The following is a 22,979-nucleotide window of genomic DNA, read 5'->3' as shown; positions in this document are numbered from 1 at the left end:
ACTCAGGCAGTTAACAGAAAGAACAACTATACCATGGTGCTTTTAGACAACAACGAGCTTAGCAACCTACAAATCAGAGAGGTTTACATTCCAGTATTTCATTTCAATTTATGGTGGCCTCTGTTGTACAGTCCCATCCTAAGGTAGTCAAATTTTTAACTACTTAAGTTTTCGAGAAGTCTCCAGAGGGAGGCAGTCAAGGAATTTCTTTAACTGTATGCAAACATGTGCCATGAACAAAATCGGGTTTAAATCATCATTTAATACCCACAATACTTGAGCAAGCTCCTGTTTAAAACCAGAACACAACACAGCAGTTTGGACTGGATTACAAGCACTTTAATGTCTGTGACAAACTGAACAATAGCACTTCTGAAGTGCACAGCAAAAAAGAAACGCCCACCAATCTGTTACCTTGGTCGGTAAGCTTCAGTACCATCTTTGATGGTTGGCAGTGTGACTTTGATAGGGTGACCAGAGGCAGACATAGACTTTTGATGTCGAGGGCGTGTGGAGACAGAGGTCACTGCAGAGCCTGCAGAGGATGTGCTGCTTGCAGACATTTCTGTCAGGCTTTTCCATGGTAGCAAGGCAACAGGGATAGACAAATGGGAAAAGAAAAGTTAGTGTAAAACCCCTTACAAAAAAGAGAGAAGAACTAATTTATTCTTTTACAACTCAGCAGTACTGCTTTATTAAATAGACTGGGTGACCAGGCTGCCTTAGTCAGCTAAAGTAAAGAATACAAAATTTTAAGAAAATTATGTTAATCCATACATGAATTCTCCATATACATTAAGTTAGGCCTTTTCTTTCCTCCCACAATTAAAGCCTACACATACATTATTCAAAGTAATGAAGAAAGACTACAATGAATACCAGGACATAATAAAAAAATACCAAAAAAGAAATTCACAAAGACTTTAAGAGATTGATTAAACAGACTCTCCTTTTGTGAATACCCTTATTTGCAGTTAAAACAAACATCTAAAACATGAAACAATTGGAACTGCTGTCACATTATCACTTGGAAGTGACTGGTTTTTAAAGGACTAATTTGTCATCCTCTGGACAGCATCCTCCAGACACTGCTGGGCTGAGTCAACCCTTTCAAAGTATAGTTCCTTCTATCAGTACTTTTATTTCTCCTTCCTTAAGTGGCAAGAAAGATGAAAGTAGTGGCAAAACTATTGTGCCATTATATTAAAACAAAAGTTAAATGAATTAAAGCAAAATACAGCTTTGCCTCTACAACCATAAGTGAAATTACATTAATAATGTATTAGCAACTGGAGTCCCACAGCTAAATATCTGTAGCAGAGAGGTAAAGACTTCAGATGAATAATTTGATGACACAAGACATTCAGCTGCACCAAATCCAAATCCAACTGCAACATAACATCTTGTAGGAAGGGCAAATAATATAACTCAAAAGAAAATTCTTCCTAATTTTTCAGTATACGCTCAAAGAACTGAGCACAATATTCACCGCACTCATGAATGGAACAAGGACTAAGAATATTTCAATACTATAGAAAAAAATCAACTAAAATGAAAAAGTTTGGGAAAAAGTCCCTTTTTTAACAGTATTTTATGTATTAAATCTCTTGAAATAAAAATATCTTTATCAGATCAGAAAAAGTATTGTAATACATATTATAATGGTCTATCTAAGAAACATCTGTTATATGTTTTTTTTTTTCAGAAAAGGATTTTTACTACCTTTATTTAAATACTTGAAACTATACACAAAAAACCAAAAGTGTTTGGGAAAACAGTTTTGAAAGCCCCCATCCAATAATTTGAAATTAAAATGCTTGAAGAAGTACATTAAAAAGCAGAAAACTAGTTTTAAGTATTTAATTAAACAGTTGTCTTTCATGTGTTCCACAGCTCATAATTTTTTGTAAATGAACAACCCTGTACTACTTATTTCCAAAATTTTATGCATCATTAAAAAATTCAAACATTATGACAGAAAACAAAAGGAAACTAGTTTATTAGATTACACTATTTTGTGCTTGGAGTTTTTTATTCATTTCACAGTAACTGTTGTATTTGAATAGCTTGAAAAGCATCAGAGTAAGAGCCGTTATTTCAATTTAAATTTTAAAAATCTAGATTTTATTACTCTCCATTAAAGCCTATATTTTATTTTTCAGTCAAATACAGAGGTTAAATAACACCAAGGATGAACAAAAGCTTTTTAAAAAGACTAACTAGCAGTGTTAAACACAATACTCATACTAAACTGAGCTTCATTGACATCCCACAAATAGACACAAACTGGTTACCATCACTATGAAAATACTATTTAGGCCAAATCTTATATTGAAAGCAATCGACAAATTTTAACCATTTCAGCTTTTTGAGTGGTTAGGGGGGAAATGAAAAAGGATCAGGCTACACTGTCAGAGTAATCCATCTGAAGCTCTCAACAGCACAACTGCCCACCTAGCACAGTTACTTCTTCCTGTGTTGGAAGACAACCCTCAGTAATCAACTTGTCCATAAATAGAAGCAAAGGCTGACTGAGACATTTAGCTTAAAAATTCATCGCAAACAAAAAGCAGCAGTGGAAGATAAACACATACACTTGGACTTTATGTATTTCACACTGTGGTTCATATTGGCATTTTGCATAACCTGCTTCTTCTGTGCCTCATTTCTTGTACCCAAACTAATAAACAAGGAAAGCTGAACAATACCTGTTGTCCTTCCCATTCTGTATTGCAGAATAGCGATCTGAAGAACGTTCACAAACATAAGTGTTCCTCCTTGTCATTCCACTACCAGAAAACACATTATTCTAGAAGAGAATTAAGATCAAAGTAAAGTTAAATACTTTCTACTGTATATATGTGGGACAAAAATTTAAGCATTGGAAGAAGCAAATCAAAACAGTGTTTCAGCCACTTATATATATTGTTAATGCATTCAAATGTACTAAGTCTGTCAACACAAATCACTTATATCATCAGCTGTTTTTTTTCAAATAGCTCATTTACCATCTCATTACTGCACCACTGAGAATACACAGAGAACACACAGAAGTTTAATTTTGCTGACACACACTTTACTAAGTATTATTATGCAATTCCCACATACTGTGTTCCTGTATTATTTGTCCCTGGTACCAAACAAATCGAGATCCCAGAGAACACACCTATGGCTGGCTGAAAGGTTTACCTGCACAGCATAATTTTCCAACAAGGGCTCCAGTTTGTTGCCTCTGTCAAAAGAGCTTTCAAGAGGAAAATGGAAATACTATCAATCTATGTCAGTCAACCCAGAAATTATGATGCAGATAACATGGCAAACACTTCTTCTTGCAAAAACACTGATAGTACTTCTTTCTGTTACTAATTTCAATTTGGACAGACTTCCTAAAATAAGCACAAACATACTCTCCATCCTTACCAAGCACAGGTTAGCTACTGAAGGCTTGGCTTTAGTACATGACATACAATTCTCACTTTTCAATACACTACATACTGAATTTGGGGTGGGACAGGTTGCACTGTGCTAACATTACATTCTGATGCCTGTTGGCAAAAGATTTCAGTTACCCTACAGGTACTGTAGGACATCATGAACTCTGCAAGATTTACTATGTTTAGGTCTCTCACCTACAGTTTTTCAGCATTAATATGACCCCACAGAGACCACTTAATAAACTGTTTTAAGGCCAAATTGTAAGGAAGATAACAACTGCAATAACTGTTTCTGAAATTAAACTCTCCTGAGTTACACAAATATGACTGAAGGTCGTAAATATGTTTTCAAGAAATTCTGCCTTTCTGAAGGTAACATCATATTACCTCCAAAGTTACACAAAAATATTTTTAAATTATCCACATTAAACTAGCTTTTTCACTTAAAATGTTTGAGTTTTAAACAAAAATATTCACTGTCTGTGTAAGGTGCCCAACCTTGAACTACTGTTGCAATATCAGACACCAATATTCCCTAATCACGCCCATCACAAAGCCTTTCAAAGTCCCCAATATAGTAACAGAGCTAAAAATGCAAAAATATTGAAATTGCCACTAGCAAGTAAATAAATTTCTCATTCTTCACAGCAAAGATACTCCATTTAATTAGTTCTCACAAAGCAGAGAAATGTTTGTGACATATCAGCTTTTACCACACGACTCTAATCAGCTTTGGGGCAAGACATTTTGGAAAAGCTCAGATATGAAATCTAATCTTAGAAGACTCAAAGTTCCTGCATGCAATCCACACAACCATAATTTCAAAGACTTTTGCAGCAGGGGTAGGGAGACAACAACCTTATTGAAAATTTAAAAAAAATTAAAGCATGTGCAGATGTATTGCAGATACAGCCTGCAGAACATTAAGAGTTAAATGAACTTCAGCATTTATTTTGCTTTCAGAAAATCCTAATAGAAATGCACATCATCTTTCCAGAATATCCAAGATGTGAGCACACAGAATCCCAAAGGACAATGAGAATTCCAGCTGCCAGTCTAGTGCACTAAAAGATGGCAACAGTTTTTGTATTTAATAGACCATGTCTCCTAAATAGCACAAAGTATACTTGACTCTTAAATCATGATTCATGCATATTTTTTTCTCCTCATATGAACTCCTGCTCCTAAGAAGCTGTTTAAACACCATGCAGTGTTTAAATTTTTTCACTGTGAATGCTAAACATCAAACCTACTGCACATGAATTACCAAAAGGCAAAGCAGGGGCTTTCACAGTAGAAGAGACAGACTGTCCAATTTGGAATAAAGGTGTTTGAGGCAGTAATATCATAGCAGTTTACAGAACTGTGAATATTGTAACAGAAGCATTAAGAAATTATTTATTTGCTAGTTCAGTTCCTTAATACAACAGCTAGGTTGTAAATCATATTAGCAGGCACATGCACCAGGGAACAAGTCAGTTGTTCCCCCTCATCTCACTCCATTTCTGAAGTCCAAAATTAAGTGCTTTCAGAGTCCCAAACAGCCAAATTTACAGAGAAAGTTCAAGTGAGATATTATGTAGGATTAATCAGATGAAATCTCTGAATCAGAAGTCCCTTGACTTCCTTGTAGATAGACACAATAGAAACCAGAAAAAGAGCACTCCATATTGGCTCCATTCTTATGTTCTTTCCTTAAATATCCAGTATTTTTCTTGACCAAAACTGAAGTTTGCCCAAGCACAGACATTCTCATGTTTACTGTTATGTTAGTGTTAGAAAAAGTAAAGTTGGGAGAGGGAGGGAAAAGGTTTATTTTAAAAAGCATCTACTGTAGCCTACTTCTGTCTGCCAGTAAAAGTTACCAGAAATAGACTTAGTTGGCCTTATTCAGTACCCATTATGTCTATAATAATCTTGTGCTGAAAATTTTGCTTAAAAATATAACAAGCCAAAAGCACAACCAACTCACACTGGTAACTGCACTTGACTTCTTTCTTTCTGGACCTACAAGTGGACTTGCAGCCATCTCTCCTTTGGATCCCACTGTGGTGCTGCCGAGTTTGCGTGAGACATCCTTGTCCCAGTCCTCTTTCTGCTCACTTTCCACACTGTTTGCCTGAGACCTTTTTGTGTATGACACTGCAGGAGGAATTGAGGGGCCAACTGCCAAATAAAAATAGAATGAATAAATACCTAAACATAATAACAGCATTTTTCTTGGCCAAAGTAGTCTAAATATAATTCCCCAAGTCCAAAAAAAGCATTTGAACAACTCTGACAGCAAACTCAGCACACAGACCAACCTACTAACTCGAGCTGTGACAGCCTGTGTTCTTTTTACCCATTCTCTCTTCACTTCCAATTTGCAGTTCAGAATTACTTCCCATTTCACACCAATATGTAAAACCTAGAAAAGCATTTTAATTCTTATTTTAAATCCATGCAATTTGTACAGTATTATGAAAAAAGGAATTAAATTATATTTTTCAATTTTTTTAGTACTTTTTGCTGTATACCTTTTTCTCTAAATACTATGAAATATTATTTCCCTCTGAAAACTCTAGGCATCCTTTGTTTACAAGCATGTTAATACTTGGAAAAATATCACAATTCTTTTCCCCTCATCATTCTTTAAAATGCTTTGGGAAAACTCCTCCATCAGCAGACTTTTACATTCCTTTGAAACAAAATCATATCAGCTAACAAAATACAGAACACAGTAATGTAAATTAGGCAGAGAAAAGGGCAAAACATTTTAGAAATATTTATAGCAATTTGACAGCTGAGGATTAAAAAAAAAAATCACAAAACACCCTCAAGTGTCTCATTTAGTGACTCTACCAAGTAACAAAAAGTCCAAAGAATTAAATCTGTGAGGTGCACAGATCCAGATTTACCACAGAAACCTTCATACAGACAAACATCACAATGAGCTACACAACAAACGCACAGAGTGGGGGCCCTGCCAGGCTCACAAAACTCTGCCCTTTCCCACTAAGCTGTGTCTCTAACTTCACTTGTTGGAATGTCATCCCTACCATGGTCGCTGAACCGCCGCTGTTTCTGGTTGGTGGAGATGCTCCGCTGGACCTTTAGATGAGCAGGGGACTGCACCGAGCTGTTGTTGAGGTCGCTGCTGGGGCGAGACCTTTGACCCAAGTTGCTGCTGGACAAGGAATCACCTGCTTCAAACTACAAGGAAAACAGGTTTTCAAAGCATAAATGAAATTCAACACTACTGGTACTTCTATAGCATTATAAAGCAAAAAGTTCCAATCAAAGGTGCTTTTTTAAAATTTAACATTGTATCAGAGTTGAATATTCGTCAATATTAATTTTATCACTTCATCTGTGTTCAATGTGCTTTAAAAACACATAGCTAAAGCTACATAGTTAATGAATGCTCAAAACAAAATTAGAAGAATCTTGACAGAAGCAAAAACAGTGCTATTTTAAAACCAAAGCCATAGAGTTGGCTTTCCCTGCCTTTTTAAATTTTATTTTGAATCCTAAGAGCATCCATAGCTCCAGAACAATTTTAAAATGCCCTGGACTGAGTCAGAAGGACTAAAAAAGCAAGTACTGACTAAAGGATCCTTTATGGCTTTCAAAACATCTTTATAAGGTCTGTATCTCAGCCACTGATTTGCTCGTCTTTAAGAAGCCTAAATTCTATGTAAATGCAGAGGAAAAGACAAATATCCTCTTCCAAGCAATTTGAGCCAAAATAATTTTAGACAGATTCCCTCCATGCTCTGCCATCAGAAGAGAATTCTGGCTCAGAAATGTGAGAAAATGCACTCAAGGATGCACATATCAGATCTACACTTTCTTGGAACTGAAGGAAGGCCAACAAAGCAGCAGGGAAAAAAAAATCCTTCAAAAAGAAAGCCTTGGTCTCTGATTTCTTAAAAAATCCATGTGGTCCAAAAGATGTACTGATGTGTCTAGTTCCAAAACAATCACAAGATTTACTGACACAAATTTATTAATTACTACAATGCAATAACTTACTGAATAATTCAATATACTATGAAACAGTATATGAGTGAGAAAGGATGAGCATATTTCTGAGAAACAAAGGATGTCACATCTGAGTAGCCAGAAAAATAATTGCTATTAACTATTTCAGATTTTAACTGAAAACACAAATGACAAGAAGAAAACTCAGCACTTAGAAGTCATGACACTTCAGATTAACAGCCAGCTTTTTAAAAAAGCAATTCAACATATTTACAAGCAAACATGAACATACTGGAGGATTTAATTTATTTCTTCATATGGGAACTAGCAAGATATCCAAGAGGATATGAAAAGGGAAAGACATTCATAAGTTATCATACACAATTTTTAAAAAAAAGTTACAAAATAATTAATAAAAACAGCATTGAACCCAGCAACATAAAAAGAAAGGCCAAACCAGATGATGTAAACAGCACTTACTTCAGGTGGTTTTCTACCTAGAAGCAGGTAAGTGGCCATGACTTCATCGTACTTTTGATTTACTAAAGATTCATTAATTTCTTCTCTTGAAAAGCCCATTGTGACCATAATGTCTAAAAGCAAAAAGAGCCAGATATTTCAGCAGAATGTGTTTGGATTTACTGACAACTTAAGAACAGTGAAAACAGAAAAACAGCCTTATAATTTACAAGTAACTAAGATTCAAATCAACCCACTGAGGTTTTTTTGCTGTGCAAAAATAGAAAATGCTGCTAACTCCTCTCTATCTTGCTATTTTCATCTTGAAAACTCCCAACTATACTATACAACTCTTAAGTAATTTATACAACATTCAATGTTATTCAACAACAAATAAAGCACTGGCAAATAGAAACTATGAATAGCTACTGGGCCAAAACAGTAACTTTCTCTAACCACAGCGGGCAAGAAGTGTTGCCCTCATAAGAAAATCGGCCTCCTCCAGTCTGTTAAATTCTGTAGTCTTATTTGTCTTTTGCTGCACTTTTTTCTTCAAACTAAATTTCAAGATTGATGTCAGCTCAGTGTCACAAGAGTAGCTATAAGAAGGCCATTGTAGTGGAGTTTCTTATTTAAATAAAAAGAATGCATTTTACTTGTATGATGAGATTGTAGGTCAAATTCCTAAGAGTTTAGTTTGCCTTCCAAGATAAAACTACCTGTGTGCACCAGATACAACATCCTTCTGAAAGCCTTACCTATTCTTTTGATGTCATTGAAATCTGGTTCAGGCTCAGTATATGGCTTTAGTTCTTCTTCTTCATGGCCAACATTCATCCACCGATCCTTCATGATTTGCTAAGAGAATAAAAGAGCTTTAGGCCAACATGCCCTTTACTATACCCCATTACACTTGTGCTAGCTTGTCTGATGAAAAGCAGTTTAAAGTTCATAATAATCTGAATTCTGCTCTTTTCCTCATACCTTTTCTCCTCATGTCTTATTTTTCTTTTATCTTTCACTTCCTTATGCTCCCCTAAGTTCATTCCTCCTACTTACCATTCCCTATACAATCACCCTGCCTAAAATACAAAAAAAACCACTGAAAAACAAAATCTTTCATTTTGTTCCTTAACTTCCGTGTGCTCCTATTAGTTAACATCCTAAGATGCTAATGCAATACCAGCTCTATCATGATAAAGAGCTCCTTTGAACAATAGCAAAGGAAGTGTTTAGAAACTAAGGTATAATTCAGGAAAGTGCTGATGCTTCTACAGTCATTAGTTTCAAGATCATTATGACAACTGGTCATTTTTTCCTATGGCTCTTCTCACTGCACTTGACCTAAATATGTTTCCAAGTTTGGCTGGAGGGACAAATGGCTCTTACCTCTCTTTATAATATGCAGTTATTTACTTCAAAAATTTCTCCTGCCTTCTTTGGAAAATTTCCTTCTGTTGCGGCCTGGATCTTTCTGTAGGCCTTCAAGATTGATTGTCCAGAATTCCTAACCATCGCAATTTTTCCTTAAGAGCTAAAATCATTTTCCCTCCTACAGCAACAGGCTCACATGTCTCTTCAGGGACAGATGCTAATACTGCTCACTACATGGACACAAGAACAAACCAAGTGCCAGCAAATCAAGTTTCCCACAGGCTCCTAATCTGCCTTGCAAACACTGAATTAAGTTATTTCTCACAAAGAGCCAAAGACTCAATTTTCCATTGATATAACCAAATTCTTTGTATATAGTGCTGCTGCCAAATTACAGACCCCAATAGCTGTACCCTTACAAGAACAATACAGAACTTTGTGCCAATTAACATTTTGCTGACAATAACACTTAAAGATTTGTTCTATCATGGAACTGATTTTTTTTTATTTTGAGGGGATAAAGAGGGAGGGATGGTGAACACATACTGCTGTACCGTGTTCCTGACATACAGAGCATGAGTCTACTTGACAACAGACTTGGGTTATGCATTTGTAGCCTTGCAGGAACAGGAGAGACTCCCCAAAGCGTACTACGCACTCTCTGCAATCACATTTTTGTAAAGATACTGTTAAATAAATCTGAAGTTTAAGCACAATGAAGTGGATGACAAATCATTGCTCAAATTCTACCCCCCTTTCTTTATCCTTTTTGAATTAACCAGCAAGCCTGAAAATTCCCACTAACAGTTTTTCATGTCTCTTCAGCAGGCGGAACTAGAGTTCAACGTAATCTGCTCTCTGTTTCAATCTACATTTCTGCTGGCTTCTGTCTTTTAAATACATGATCTCAGAGGCACACTGAGTTATTGTACAACTCTTAAACAGCCTCTTACAATTAAGCATTTTGAAGCGAGACAAACAATCCAATTCCAGGATCAATACTACATTTGTGTAAGTTCTGCTGGGCTTTCAGTCAGCTGATTAAAGATCAGCAGCCTTGATGAGAATATTGAGAAGTCTGACTCAAACTGTACTTCTTAAACATCAATCCAAACTAAATTTCAACCAACTAGATATTATGGATGAGTTTTCCCTCTATTTTCAGGAAAACTACCTAATAAAAATCTGGTCTGGCTCAAGTCCTGTCTGTGTCAAAATTATTTTGCTTTATTACCCTCTGTAAGTATAAATCTACTCTGGAGAAATTTCAGAGCAACATTATGCAAAAGAATTAAAGACTGGGGCAGAGGGAAAGAGGAATTTGTTAAAAACCTGACAGTCATGAAATATTTTCTGACAGTACATTTTTCCCATCTCTTCCTGGGAAGATTTACTGGTTTATAATAACATTCCCTTGTTTCAAAAATGTTTCTTCTCGGCTGCAACCATGAAAAAGTCTACAGGAAGCATTTTAATAAAGATTTGCCCAGTCCTTACCAGAGGACAAGTGCTAAACCTAACCCATATGGTGCTGGTCCTCTGTGGATCTCAGCTTTGATGCTGATGCCACTGACAAACATCCTTTTGGACAGTCTGCCAAAAACATTCATGGGAATTGAGAAGCTGTACAGCTGGGACTGAGCAAATAATCAGAAGGCAAAGCACCCACCCCCCCCCCCCCGGATGACATTGTTTTTCCACTTTTAGAAGCTTCCAACTAATTTATACTTTCATTATAAACATATATTTTTTAGAAATGTTCAGACAGGAATTTCTTTCCAAACCACATACCACACTTTTTAATTCAGCAAATGTGATTTCAGGAATATTCCTTTGAAAAAAAAAAAGGTTATGATGCCTCTCTCCCCTTCAGGTTAGCAAACTGATCAATGTCTGATGTCAGTATTTTGGAACTGGCTCAAGACCCTTGGTCACACATAACATTTACTTTCTCTATTCCACACAATCTGACTGCCTTGTCCTTTCAGCAAGGCTGCTATCCAATACCTCTCCCCAGGGCCAGGAAGGAATTTTACAAAAACTTGGTAACAACACTACAATACCTAGAATGAAAGTGAAATTAGATTTGAAGAGGAACTGCTGAAAATACAGAAGAAAATCCAATAAAAGAAAAAAACTATTTCCCTAAAACCTAAACATGATACAGGTAAACTGTGATCTTTGAAGTGACTACACCCTTACCATTATGTCCTTTAGACACTAATCACAAGACATAATGAGCAGTTATCAGTAAAGCAGAAGCCATCATTCACTATTCTCTTCAGCACAGATTTTATTCAACTTAAAACTATTTATAAAAAGCCATAAACTAGCAGCAGCTCAGAATGAGTTGCATGCAGACAGAGCTCAGCGAGTGCATGCTTCCTTGCACAGGTAGCCTCCATGCCAAGAAGCAGAAGTCAAGCCACTACAAACAAAAAGCTGCTTAAATGGGATTTATTTTCTGGAACACATACACTGCTGCACAAGTGTAGAAAGATGAAACAAAAGTCACTAGGAATTAACTCATGCCAATACTATTTTAAAAGTATTCTATTTATCTTCTGCTCTTTTATCTCTGTGGTAAGTAGATGTTATTTTAAAAAATCCATCCCTGATAAAGAATTCATACTATAGAACCAGGCAGCTTTTAGAGTGAACTCTACACCAATTATTTGTTAAATATCAGCTATGCATCAAGTATTATCCAGGACATCAAGCTTGAACAAAACAGCCCCTTAAAAAATACTGAAACTTTTAGACATCTTACAAGTTGTGCACAGATATTTTCCACATCACATGAAAAGAAAACCTAATTTACTAACAACAACAACCATAACTCATTAGAAATCCCCAAACCAGATTTTACCCGAGGGACACAGCAGGAATTATTATACATATAAATTTTCCAGCTACTCAGAAACAAAACTACCAGAAGAGGGAGAAGAAAGGCTCAAACAGAAATAACTAGCCATCATTAGCTTACCATTCACAGAGTTTTTAGCGTTTACATGTATTACAGCACTAAAACAAACTCCACACTCTTTTCCATCAGCTAGTTATTCTTCTTCCACCTATCCTTTTTAAGAAGTCATGAAAAAGCTTATGGTATTGCCTGCTGCTGGTCCTGGTTTTTATTTATATTTATATACATATATATTATATTTATGAAAGATATTTACAATCTTGTCCTGCTTTCCACAGATTTTGAACTAGCTCCATTATCTGACTGAAACAAGTGGGAACAGTTTGCACTTTGAAATGCTCTTATTTTGGTTGTTAATCAGCTGCAATTAAAGTTAGATTTTCATTGATTAACAGTTTCTATTTTCAAGATGCACTGTTTCTGGGACATTTCCTCTTTTTTTTTTTTTAACAAGACTTTTGGGCCCTTAAAACAAGAACAAAGTATCTATCCTGAAAAATTTAGAATTCTCAAGCAACTGTTTTATGTTTTTTCTTCTTTCTTAATTTGAGCCCCCTTTTTTCCAAGACAAAATTACTTACTTCCAAGCTGCCTCGTTTTATTGGATTCAGTACCAGCAGCTTTTTCAGTAGATTTTCACAGTCTGTGGACATATAGAATGGAATGCGGTACTTCCCCCTCAGTACTCGCTCCCTCAGTTCCTGTAAAATCAGAGTTTTAAAAGATGAGCTCCTGATGACACAGAAAATTTAAAGCCAGCAGAAGTCAAGCTTTCATACTGTAACTGTACCTTTAGATTCTGACCATCAAATGGCAGTGATCCGCTCACTAGTGTGTACAAAATCACCCCAAGGCTCCACACATCCACTTCAGGGCCATCGTATTTCTTTCCTTGGAAAAGTTCAGGAGCGGCGTAAGGTGGGCTGCCACAAAACGTGTCCAGTTTATTACCAACTGTGAACTCATTACTAAACCCAAAGTCTGCAATTTTAATGTTCATATCTGAATCAAGTAGAAGGTTTTCTGCCTAAGAGAAAAATAAAAGAGGAAGAGGACAATTTTTATATCAGATTAAGTATAAATATATACATAGTGCAATATATAATTTATCAATAAATACAAAAATGTTTTTTTCTAAAACGGTTCACCATCTGCCTCTTTCTTGCAGAATAAAAAAAACCTAATCCCCCATACATGTTACAAGGACTGAAAATCAGGAATGCTTACTCAAGAAAATGTAACTACTAAAAGCATCTAAACAAACTTAAAAGTCAGCTAGTGAATCAACTATGAACATTTTATATTCTGGAAAAAATAACTTCGTTAAGCTTCAGAGTGAAGTATCTAAACATCTCACAATAGCAGTTGAAGCTTTTGACAGGTTTGTGCCAATTTCTGATGCCAAGGAGAGTAAATCTAATCCTAGACATCATCTACCATTATGGCAGAGTAAATGTTAGAAGGAATTTAAGACTTGAGAAGAAGATACCTTCTGCTTGTAAGATGAAATACTTCAAGCTACATGCTGTACTTTAGCATTCTGTACCAAAAAATCCTCTCCCTTTCATTATTAGTGTTTGCTTCAGCAACAGCAACACCAAGATGTCAGCACTCAAGTATTTCATTCTTTTCACACAGAATATATTCTATCCATCTAAGATTAATGCCTGTGCAGCAATCATGTGAATGCAATGCATCACATATACATAGATGCCAGTGTACAAGTACCTGGAAAGTCAGTAAACAGTATCTTGTATTTAGCACCACAGGTAGGTAAGAAGATTAAAAGGGTGAAGTTATAGAAATACTAATATATTATTGGGGGAATAAATTCATTTCTCAAAATGCAAGGATGCTGTGCAAGGAGTGCAGCAGAACTGGGCAATGTTTATTTATCTAACAGGGTCTCAGTTCCTGATCTGCATGCCAGCAACACAAGACAGCACCAAGCAGAGCACAAATCATACTTTTTCAACAGGAGGCCAGATGTCAACCAGACTAGAGGGTTCACCTTATTGCCAAACAATAGCTTTACAGCAAAGAGACATCTCTTATCAGATGCTGTGCTCAGAATTGAGTCCAGAAAATATAAAAATGTTTCAGCTCACAATCAGAGAAGCAGCAATCTAATTGTCAGCAGATTTGATTAAAAGGGTAAACATGATTTTGTCTGGGTTTGTTTGAGCTTATTTTTAATAATTTCGCTTACACTCTGTGAACAGAACAGCAGACAATTAACTACCAGTATATCAAGCCAATAGCTACACAACAGAATTTAGCCTTTATCATGAGTAAAATACAGCCCATTTTTACAAACTCTATCCTGGAAAATATTTTATTTTTCCAATTCATGACATGTAATCCCAGCTGGCTCCAGCTGATGTGCCTGTAGACAGACTCACAGAGCTGTTTTCCAGATCTGACAGCCTTCTACACTACTTCACAAAGACTTCATTTTCCTTGTGGTGAAAACAGTACTGTCAGTGCAGCTGCTCTGTGATTACAATAGTCCTCCTAGTTCAACAGTACTCTGCAACCCAAGTGCCCCATGCTTACAGGTTTCTTACTTCAAACAAAAACACCAAAAGGCCTTTTTAATATGCCAAATAGAAAGACAATGCTCTTGTTGATTACATGTTAAGAGCAAAAACTATGACCTGAAAAGGTAAGTTCTGTGCATCACAGGATGAGCGAAACTGGAATTGGTTAGGGCACTTTCTAAACAAGCTGTTTATAATTACAAAGTTTTTGTAAAAAACGAGAGGCAAAACAAAAAAGGAGACAATTTTTCAACCAGAATAGCCTGGACAAAGTTGCATATTTTCTTACACACCTTTCCAGTTTAGTCTGAAAAAACTTGTATATAATAGAGTTTACCCTGTTATTAAAACCAAAAAGTCTTAACAAAAATATCCAAAGTGGTGCTAGATCTCTGTCTTGTGCTGCAATATAAATTGTTCAATGTGCAACAGAAGCAGATGAGAAGGCAGATACCACTTTAAAGCTACTTTTCCTTCTCTGCAGCTCCATGAGAGGAGTTTTAAATGAGACAAAGATGTCATATCACTTGGAAAGAAGAGATGAAGCAAGAACATCTCCTCAAAGACACACATTTAGCCTTTTTTTCCTTTGGAAACTGTATTTTTCATCGGCTAGGCTGACTATCACACTAGGCTGACTATCACACTGGCTCTCAATCACACTTTACTCTGAACTTTTCAAATGAGTCTAGCATAACTCCAGCCAAGAGAAGACACAGAAAAAAATAAAAGAAAAGTTATTTTGGAGCCTGCCTGGCTGCGTTGCAAATAGGAAGGAGATCAGCAGCAGACTCCTCATTGCAGGTAGTTCCTGTGTGAATACTGCAAATCTGTTTTGCCTAGGCTTGCGAGCACAGCCTGTGAACTGTGTGTGCTATGGAACTAAGAAATGGAAGAGAGGTGGAAGCTCTAAGGGGCTCTGGGAGAAAGAGCAAGATGCAGGATGGTGAGTAACTGCAGGGGTTAATGAGGCAAGATTCAGTCACATAGCTGGGCTGAAGGAGCCAGAGCTAGATAAGCACAAGGAGATGGCTGGCTCCCTACTCCCAGCCAACCCAGAGAACTAGTGAAGGCCTTGTCCCGGCTGGCCAAGAGGTCCCTGGGTGCAGCCTTCAGGAAAGCTCAACGGAAATGGCTGCAGTAATCTCCAGGGAGAGCTTGACAAAACACTCACAGGCTCCAAACCATCAAGCAAGAGATAGAGGATTTTTTAAAATCAAGATTTCTATGAGATCCAACCCTTTTTGCCTTCCCTGCATTTTGACTTCAGAGTGCTGGGCAGGCACCTCCAACATCAGATGACAACACTACTGGGGCAGGGACAACTCAGCAGAAAAGGTTGTATTTATTTGTTATCCATCCTCATGTGCACATGCAGGAACTGGGAGATTTGCAGGTATCAGGGAACAGATTTGTAAGAATGAGGCTGAAAGAGTGCTGCAGTGCATTATAAGACAAGACAAAAGATACTGGTGAAGAACAACCCTTAGGAATTATTCAACCACAGCTTTTCACAAGTATCCAGACAAAGTAGTAAGAAAGAACTGACACCAGTGTCTTCTTTGTAAACGTTCAAAGACATCAAAGCAACAGCACAAGACAGCTTTTAAGTGGGGGAGGATGATTTCCCAGACCCATGATACCTAAACCTGGCATGAAGACAACTTCAGGCAAGGCTTAGGTTGTACCTTCATTTGCTGAACTCTTAATATGGTCTGGTGGTTTTACTAAAACTACATTACTAAAAATGATTAAAAAAAACCCCAACTAATTTCTGTTTACCTTTAATTGATTTTCCTGCCCAAATTAAACACTAGAATATACACCAGAAGCTCAAAGAGCTTAACTTAATGTATTTCTTATAAATCACTAAGGAAAGACTGTTTTATATATCCTTGCAATATACCTTAACTGGAAATATTTTAAATAAGTAGTGATGGCTGGTCTCATTTGATCTTCTGCAGCTTCACTGTGTAGATACCAGCATGACAGCAGGTACAATTCTCTGGAGAACATGTCTTTTTCTTAAAGCCAAAACCGGAAAGTAACACATGTTCTACTCTTGTCTCTTCCCTGTTCCAAGAGGCAAGCTACATTATTTTTGCTCTTCAGGAAATTGAGAATGAAATACAAGTGATAGTTCCTTCATTCACATGTTTGAGGTATCCACAGGCAGTGGCAAGGACTAATATATAGCATGAAATTAAGTCTGTATGATAGTCAGCAAAAAGAAAAGAAGTAACAACCTACCTTAAGATCACGATGAACTATGCATTTTTGATGACAATACTGTACAGCAGATACAATCTGAAACACCAAGATGATCAGTTTTTCAATATTTATTTAATTTCAACTTCACTGTAAGTTTTTGCATATAATTTATTAATTTTGTTTCTTGATATGATTCACTAGAATGTAAGAAATTAATAAACTGTTTATCTTAAAAAATATTCATCTAAGTTTCTTTCATTAAAGTTTAAATAGTAAAACTAGAAAGTCCCTATAAGCAGTCCATTTTCCTACTAAAAATTTTTATACATACCACTCAAGATAACTGGAGAACCATATTTTTAAAATGCAAATCACCCAATAGCAATAACTATTGAAAGGAAATTAATCCACCCTTCAAGACAGTAGCCAGATACATCAGCTCAGATTTTATATTCTAAAATATCAACTGCATGTCTTTGCAATTCATCCCTAGCAGAACAATTCATTCAACATTTCCACATATACAACACAAAACACGTCTGAAACAGCGAGTTAAGAGCAGTTTCTTTAAATGTTAGTTATATAACTTAACGCTGAAAAACACCAAACTTGATATATGTATCTGATTAAAGCTTTTCCAAAATAATCACTAAAGCCAGAGTAAGAAAAAGATTAATATGAGAAAGTCAGTAACAAGAATATAAAAGCCTATAACAAAATAGTCTTCATACAAAACAGTGACATGACACAGCAGTACCTGTCATCATATCAACATCTCTAGATTGAACAGCTTTAAATTCTGAAATATTCAGAAAAGGATTTAAACCTTAAGTGAGTCACAATAAAAAAAAGTGACTGTTAGGAACACTGACTAAAAGAAAATGTAAAACAATTTTACTATTTTTAGACAGTATATAGTAAGCAGATATTTTTCTCTTCTGGGATTTTTTTCCACTGCAGCTTTAATAAACATTATCAAAACAATTTTTTGTTAAGTAAAATAAGTTTGCTCACACTCATGTCTATCTGAAAGCAACATAAATAGAAACAAAAAAAAAAAGAATGGACACACTAATTTCATACCTGCCTGAATTTCGAACGAGCCTCTTTCTCTTTCATTCTTCCATGTGCAACTAGGTAGTCAAACACTTCTCCTGAGCATGACAAGGACAAAACATCAGTATTAATTTTTTTTACTATCACACAAAATCAAACATGCTTGAAAATAACACACACCCCATGATGCTCCCATTCTTGAAGGGAAAGGAAATAGAAGCAACCAAGAAAAATTCCTCTTGACTTTTCACACTGGATTTCATTCAGACAAATAATAACTAAGAAGTAAAAGTTAAACCCTTCATACTAAGACTTCTTAAATTTTTAAAATAAATTTACTTAACCACTGTGAAACTAACAGAATCAATCATGAAAAATAGTCCTATCGTGTGTAAGACACATTGGGAATCAGGCAACTTATGCACCAGATTTGTTTTGCACATCTCTAGTGGCTTCACGTAACGCTATTTATATGATTTCTGTTTAGTCCCTCTTATTCTTTTCCTAATAAGGCTGCTTAAATGCCTTTCAGATCCTCATCTTTGCACTGTCTCAGTGACCAGCAGCCTTTCCTATCTAGTCACTGGCTGTGCTGGATTCTCTTCCCACATTCAAACATTTCCCATTCAGATGCTAAGCAGCTTCTCAAGCAGGCACTCACTATCCCTCTCACTATGAGCCTGCTGGTTCCCCTTCCTGTGTTACTGATTCCCATCCCCTGATCTGCCTCTTCAAGTGCTTTGGCACACATGTGCAAGATAAAACGAGGCACCAGTGCTTGCCTAAATATAGAAGAGTGGAGAGTTTTTGCCAGAATCTGTGGCAGATTATCTCCTGATACTGCAGCAGGAACCTCAGAATGGGAACTACCCTTAAGCACAAACCTAAGCGGTTGCTTAACAGAATCAAGAAATCCTGCCCTGAAGGGTCTGCTGGGACTGCTCTGAAGGCCAGACTGAAATAAACCATTAAACCTTAAAGCGTTTCTAGGCATGTAACTGGCATTTCAGTTTATCCTTAATGCACATTTCAGAATCCACTTACCCCCACTGGCATATTCCATTACCAAATACAACGTCTTTTCAGTCTCAATAACTTCAAATAACTTTACTGCAAGAAATGAATGAGAGAGATTGCAGCCAGGAGTAAAAGCACAGCACAAGCAAACAATTATACTCATGGAATGAGTAGAACTTATGGCCAGTGATAACACTAAATTATACAGAAACTTTATATCCTTTAGGTTAGCATTCTTAATTTCTAAATCCCAGTTGATAATAAAGCATATTAATTCACAATTTTCTCAGAAGTTCATGCACATTGTACAAACGAGTTCATGTTGAAATTAGTGTTTAATTTGACACAGACTTAAATTGAGAACATACAAACCTCCCCTGTTTTGCTAGCAAACTGCTCACAGTCAGAAATCCAAAATTCTGACCAACTAAAAACCAAGTGGATACCAGAAATGTTAAGTCTGACTTTCCTTAGTTTGCAATATAACCACTCATTTAAAACAAACACACCCCCACAAAACCAAAAAAACGGCAGAAGCTATGAATGCTGAAATAGCAACAAACAACTTAAGGGATGAGAAGGGAGTGCCTAGCATGTAATAACTTGTACACCTCGTCCATACCTTGTATGCAACAAGCCCTCTGGCCAATTCAGGACCATTAACTGTCTCTGGAACAAGACTGTCCAGCCCTCCTCAGCCAGAAGAATTGTCGTCACAAAGTAGGGCCCTGAAGCTGTGGGGTAGGTGAAAGAACTAAAGCAGAAAGGGAAAATTACATACTTGGTAATTCTAATTTTCTGGAAATATCAGTCAGCAGGAGTCTTTCCTAGACTGAACTAATGGAGTTCTGCTACTCTCACCTAGAGAAACTCACGCTTTTGGGTCTCAAGAATAATTTCAACAGAAGAGGGGAATTGGGGTACTTGACAGACTGGAGAGCTCACATCTACTCTGTGTAAGGCTTTCCTGGACTGAGCAGTTTACCTCCTCTGAGCAAAATTCTTGATGCAAGCAGAGTCGATAGAAGAGGGGAGACAATGAAGCATTTACTGGATGCCTACTGTCCCTACTAGCTCCAAAAAAAGTTTAACAGCAGTACATTAAAATATAGCCAAATAGAGTAAAATGTAAACAGTATAATGGAAAAAAAGTCATCAGAAATGCAGGGCTCCTACCAATATTGGGATGATTCAGAATCTTCATTATTCGTACTTCTCGAAACAACTGTCAAGGAAGCAGGACAATTTCCTTAGAATGTGTTTATTAGGGAAGAATTACACAAGATATGCAATTTTAAATAGCAAGAAGACAGAAAAGGCCATAAAAAGTAGCATTAACATAAAATACAGACAAATATAGTGCAGTGAACTCCAGAAAATATAATCTACATCTTATGCATTAAAATAAATATAATGACTACAAATAACTACATACCAAAACCAGACTAATTTTTAAGCATTATGCAAACAGACACACTAAGTTGCACAGCCCTTTCTGGAGTTCCACATTGACCAAACCCCACAGATTATTCACAGAAGTATTCACTCTCTCTCCGATTTCTTTGGTGACTGGCAAGCTCAGCCGAGCACATCAAAACTGTAGGTGCAAGTACACAGTGCAGCTCTAGATAGAAGTCACACACAGATGTTCAGATGGAATAAGCTACCAGGAATTCTGACATCCTCCAAGTCCTGCTGCTCCACAGAAGTGAAGCAAGCAAGTTTGCTTTCCCCACATGTACCATAATTATAAACAAATGGACAAATTTAAAGCCCTTAGTATATACATTTCACACAGATTTTTTTTTTTTTTTTAGAACAGAAACAAGAGGTTATTTGTCTTAAATTTCTACCATTCATGGCTTTATTAATTAGAGGTGCATCAAGATTAATCTAGGTACTCAAAGAAAAGAATGCAAATGAAAGAAACAAAAAAAGCTTATGTAGTTTGTGCTGGGTACTTGAGGTTGGCAATACTGATAGGCTTGCACTGTTTAATTGAACAGCATAGCCCCTATTTAATGTGCTGCACACTCTTTGGTCCCTTATTGGGCTAACGCAGGATGCTGAAATAAATGAAGAAACAGTCACTCTTCAGTGTAATGCTTAGACATTTTGGAAACATCTTCAGAAACATCTTACACTTCTCCTTAGAGAGAAACCGGGCTCAACACATTAAGTGTGTTGTTGCTGTTTTGTTTCTCTCATGTTGCAGAGACATCTCACCCTCCATTTTCAAAATTAGTCCCATTTGATCGGATGCAACCATTGCAAAAAGGTACAGTGATGCAAGGGAGAGACTGAACAGCTCCCCAAAGAGTAGCACTTCAGGGTATTTTATGTTTCTAAAATTCTGCATTTATTCTACAAGTTAAGACTACAGAGCAATATCTAATTGACACTCAGCTTTTGATAAAGTACGATTGCTACAGCTCCAGTAATAATATTACCAATGTTTACTTGCATTATTTAAGTATTTCACACTAGTTATTATGCATTTGCCTTATAACTGCCAAACAATTTCAGAGGGAAGCAAAGACTACAAAAGCATTTCTCTGAGCAAATATGAACAGACGCAGCTTCCTTATATTCAAAACACAAAACAAGTGTATGTAATATTATGCACCAGAATTTACTTCACCAAATTTCTTTTCCTCATAAAATCCACCATTGTTAAGGAAAAACACAACACCAGGATGTTCATTGTGAATTTGTTGTTTCTCTAAGTACTGGGATTTGTTGCACAAGAATAAATTTCTCAGCTGAATCAATATAAACGAATCAGAAGCTAACAAATCTAATCCAATGGATGGTACAGCATCAGAAGAGCTTCTAAGCAGATATGTGGAAAATCAGTCCTCCTCTAAAGATTAGAAAGATATTTCATAACTTAAGACTGGTCTATGAGGTATATATCATAATTTACAGCTGGTATAAGAAGTACAGCAGTGAGCCTTCATACCTTCATAAACTGGATTAAAATGAGACTTCTACAGAAAATAATTTCAACCCTCACATTTTTATACTGAATGTAAAGTACATGGGAATTGGAAAAAAAAAAAGATGTGCATTATTCTATTCAATATTCTCACAAGATTTAGAAGTTTACTAATTGGTTCAAGATTCAAATTGATTTTACAGTGAAAAGAAATTTTGTTCCACAAGTATTTCTGAATAAAAGCCTTAACAGTATTTAAGGACATGATTTTATATTGCAATTCTGCATGCCATGAAGTACTACTTTGACATAAATCTCCTCCACCACGCTTTCCCCATGCAGAAGCATGCTGGTCATTAACACCTGCAATGCCAATAACATTGTATTTACAAATATAAACACCTTTAAACAATAGCCACTACACCCCTCAAGAACACTCAGGATACACCTCTTTGCATATAGAGATATTTAAGAAAAAAGACCACAGTTATTTCCTACAAAGCCAAGTTTGTTAAACTTACAAAAATCTGGACAGAACAGCGATGTTTGTTCTCTGAGGACAAGGCAACCTGCTGCAGGATTATAATCTATTTTACTGAAAAAATAGCATTTTCAGAATTCAGACACACCTGTATTTTCCTGAGCAGCAGCGTCCTTCTCTCTCAGAAGGCATAAGTGAGTTATCTCCCTGACTTATCTCTCATAACTTCACCATATTTACAGGACCACTCTTCATTCTTAAAAAAGGCTACCATTCAAAAGGTCCAGCAGCCTCAAAAGCTTTACTTATAGAAAGAGACACCCAGCACTGTACTGAGTTTCTAAAATTTGTAGTTAGGAAAAAGTGACAAGACTTGAAAAATTGTTTCCTGTGCTTCCAGCTTGATTTTTCAAGACATGAACTGCAGAAAGCAAAGATCTGCCACACCATTAATAATATTTCTACTTGCTGCCAGATTGATACTATGTTTAAGATTTACTTTTTATAGTTACTACAAACTGAAAATATTCAGTTAACCAAGGCTTTGTGCTCTCTGAAAAATGTGCTTGAAAGCTGC

The 22,979-nt window shown here is 36.3% G+C and overlaps 1 protein-coding gene across 6 annotated transcripts in view; it reads right to left on the bottom strand.

Moving 5' to 3' along the window:
• Window positions 1-22,979, bottom strand: part of MARK1 (microtubule affinity regulating kinase 1) — a 57,243-nt gene that overhangs the window by 7,346 nt on the left and 26,918 nt on the right. For 4 of the 6 annotated variants that reach the window (XM_038130854.1, XM_038130852.1, XM_038130855.1 and 1 more), the window contains exons 4-15: window positions 20,160-20,208; window positions 19,011-19,076; window positions 17,994-18,064; window positions 16,950-17,006; window positions 12,950-13,186; window positions 12,741-12,860; window positions 8,618-8,717; window positions 7,881-7,993; window positions 6,476-6,629; window positions 5,407-5,600; window positions 2,709-2,809; window positions 415-573 (exon numbers count right to left, since the gene is read on the bottom strand). In XM_038130854.1, the coding sequence (XP_037986782.1) occupies window positions 415-573; window positions 2,709-2,809; window positions 5,407-5,600; window positions 6,476-6,629; window positions 7,881-7,993; window positions 8,618-8,717; window positions 12,741-12,860; window positions 12,950-13,186; window positions 16,950-17,006; window positions 17,994-18,064; window positions 19,011-19,076; window positions 20,160-20,208 (1,421 nt within the window). Of the gene's footprint in view, window positions 1-414; window positions 574-2,708; window positions 2,810-5,406; window positions 5,601-6,475; window positions 6,630-7,880; window positions 7,994-8,617; window positions 8,718-12,740; window positions 12,861-12,949; window positions 13,187-16,949; window positions 17,007-17,993; window positions 18,065-19,010; window positions 19,077-19,605; window positions 19,738-20,159; window positions 20,209-22,979 lie in introns of those variants that run through there. The other 2 variants (XM_038130856.1, XR_005256199.1) reach the window with 2 other exon arrangements.

Source organism: Motacilla alba, chromosome 3, assembly GCF_015832195.1.
Source record: "Motacilla alba alba isolate MOTALB_02 chromosome 3, Motacilla_alba_V1.0_pri, whole genome shotgun sequence".
Classification (NCBI taxonomy): Eukaryota; Metazoa; Chordata; class Aves; order Passeriformes; family Motacillidae; genus Motacilla; species Motacilla alba.
The sequence above is the reverse complement of the archived record's forward strand: the minus strand, read 5'-3'. Positions and strand labels throughout refer to the sequence as shown.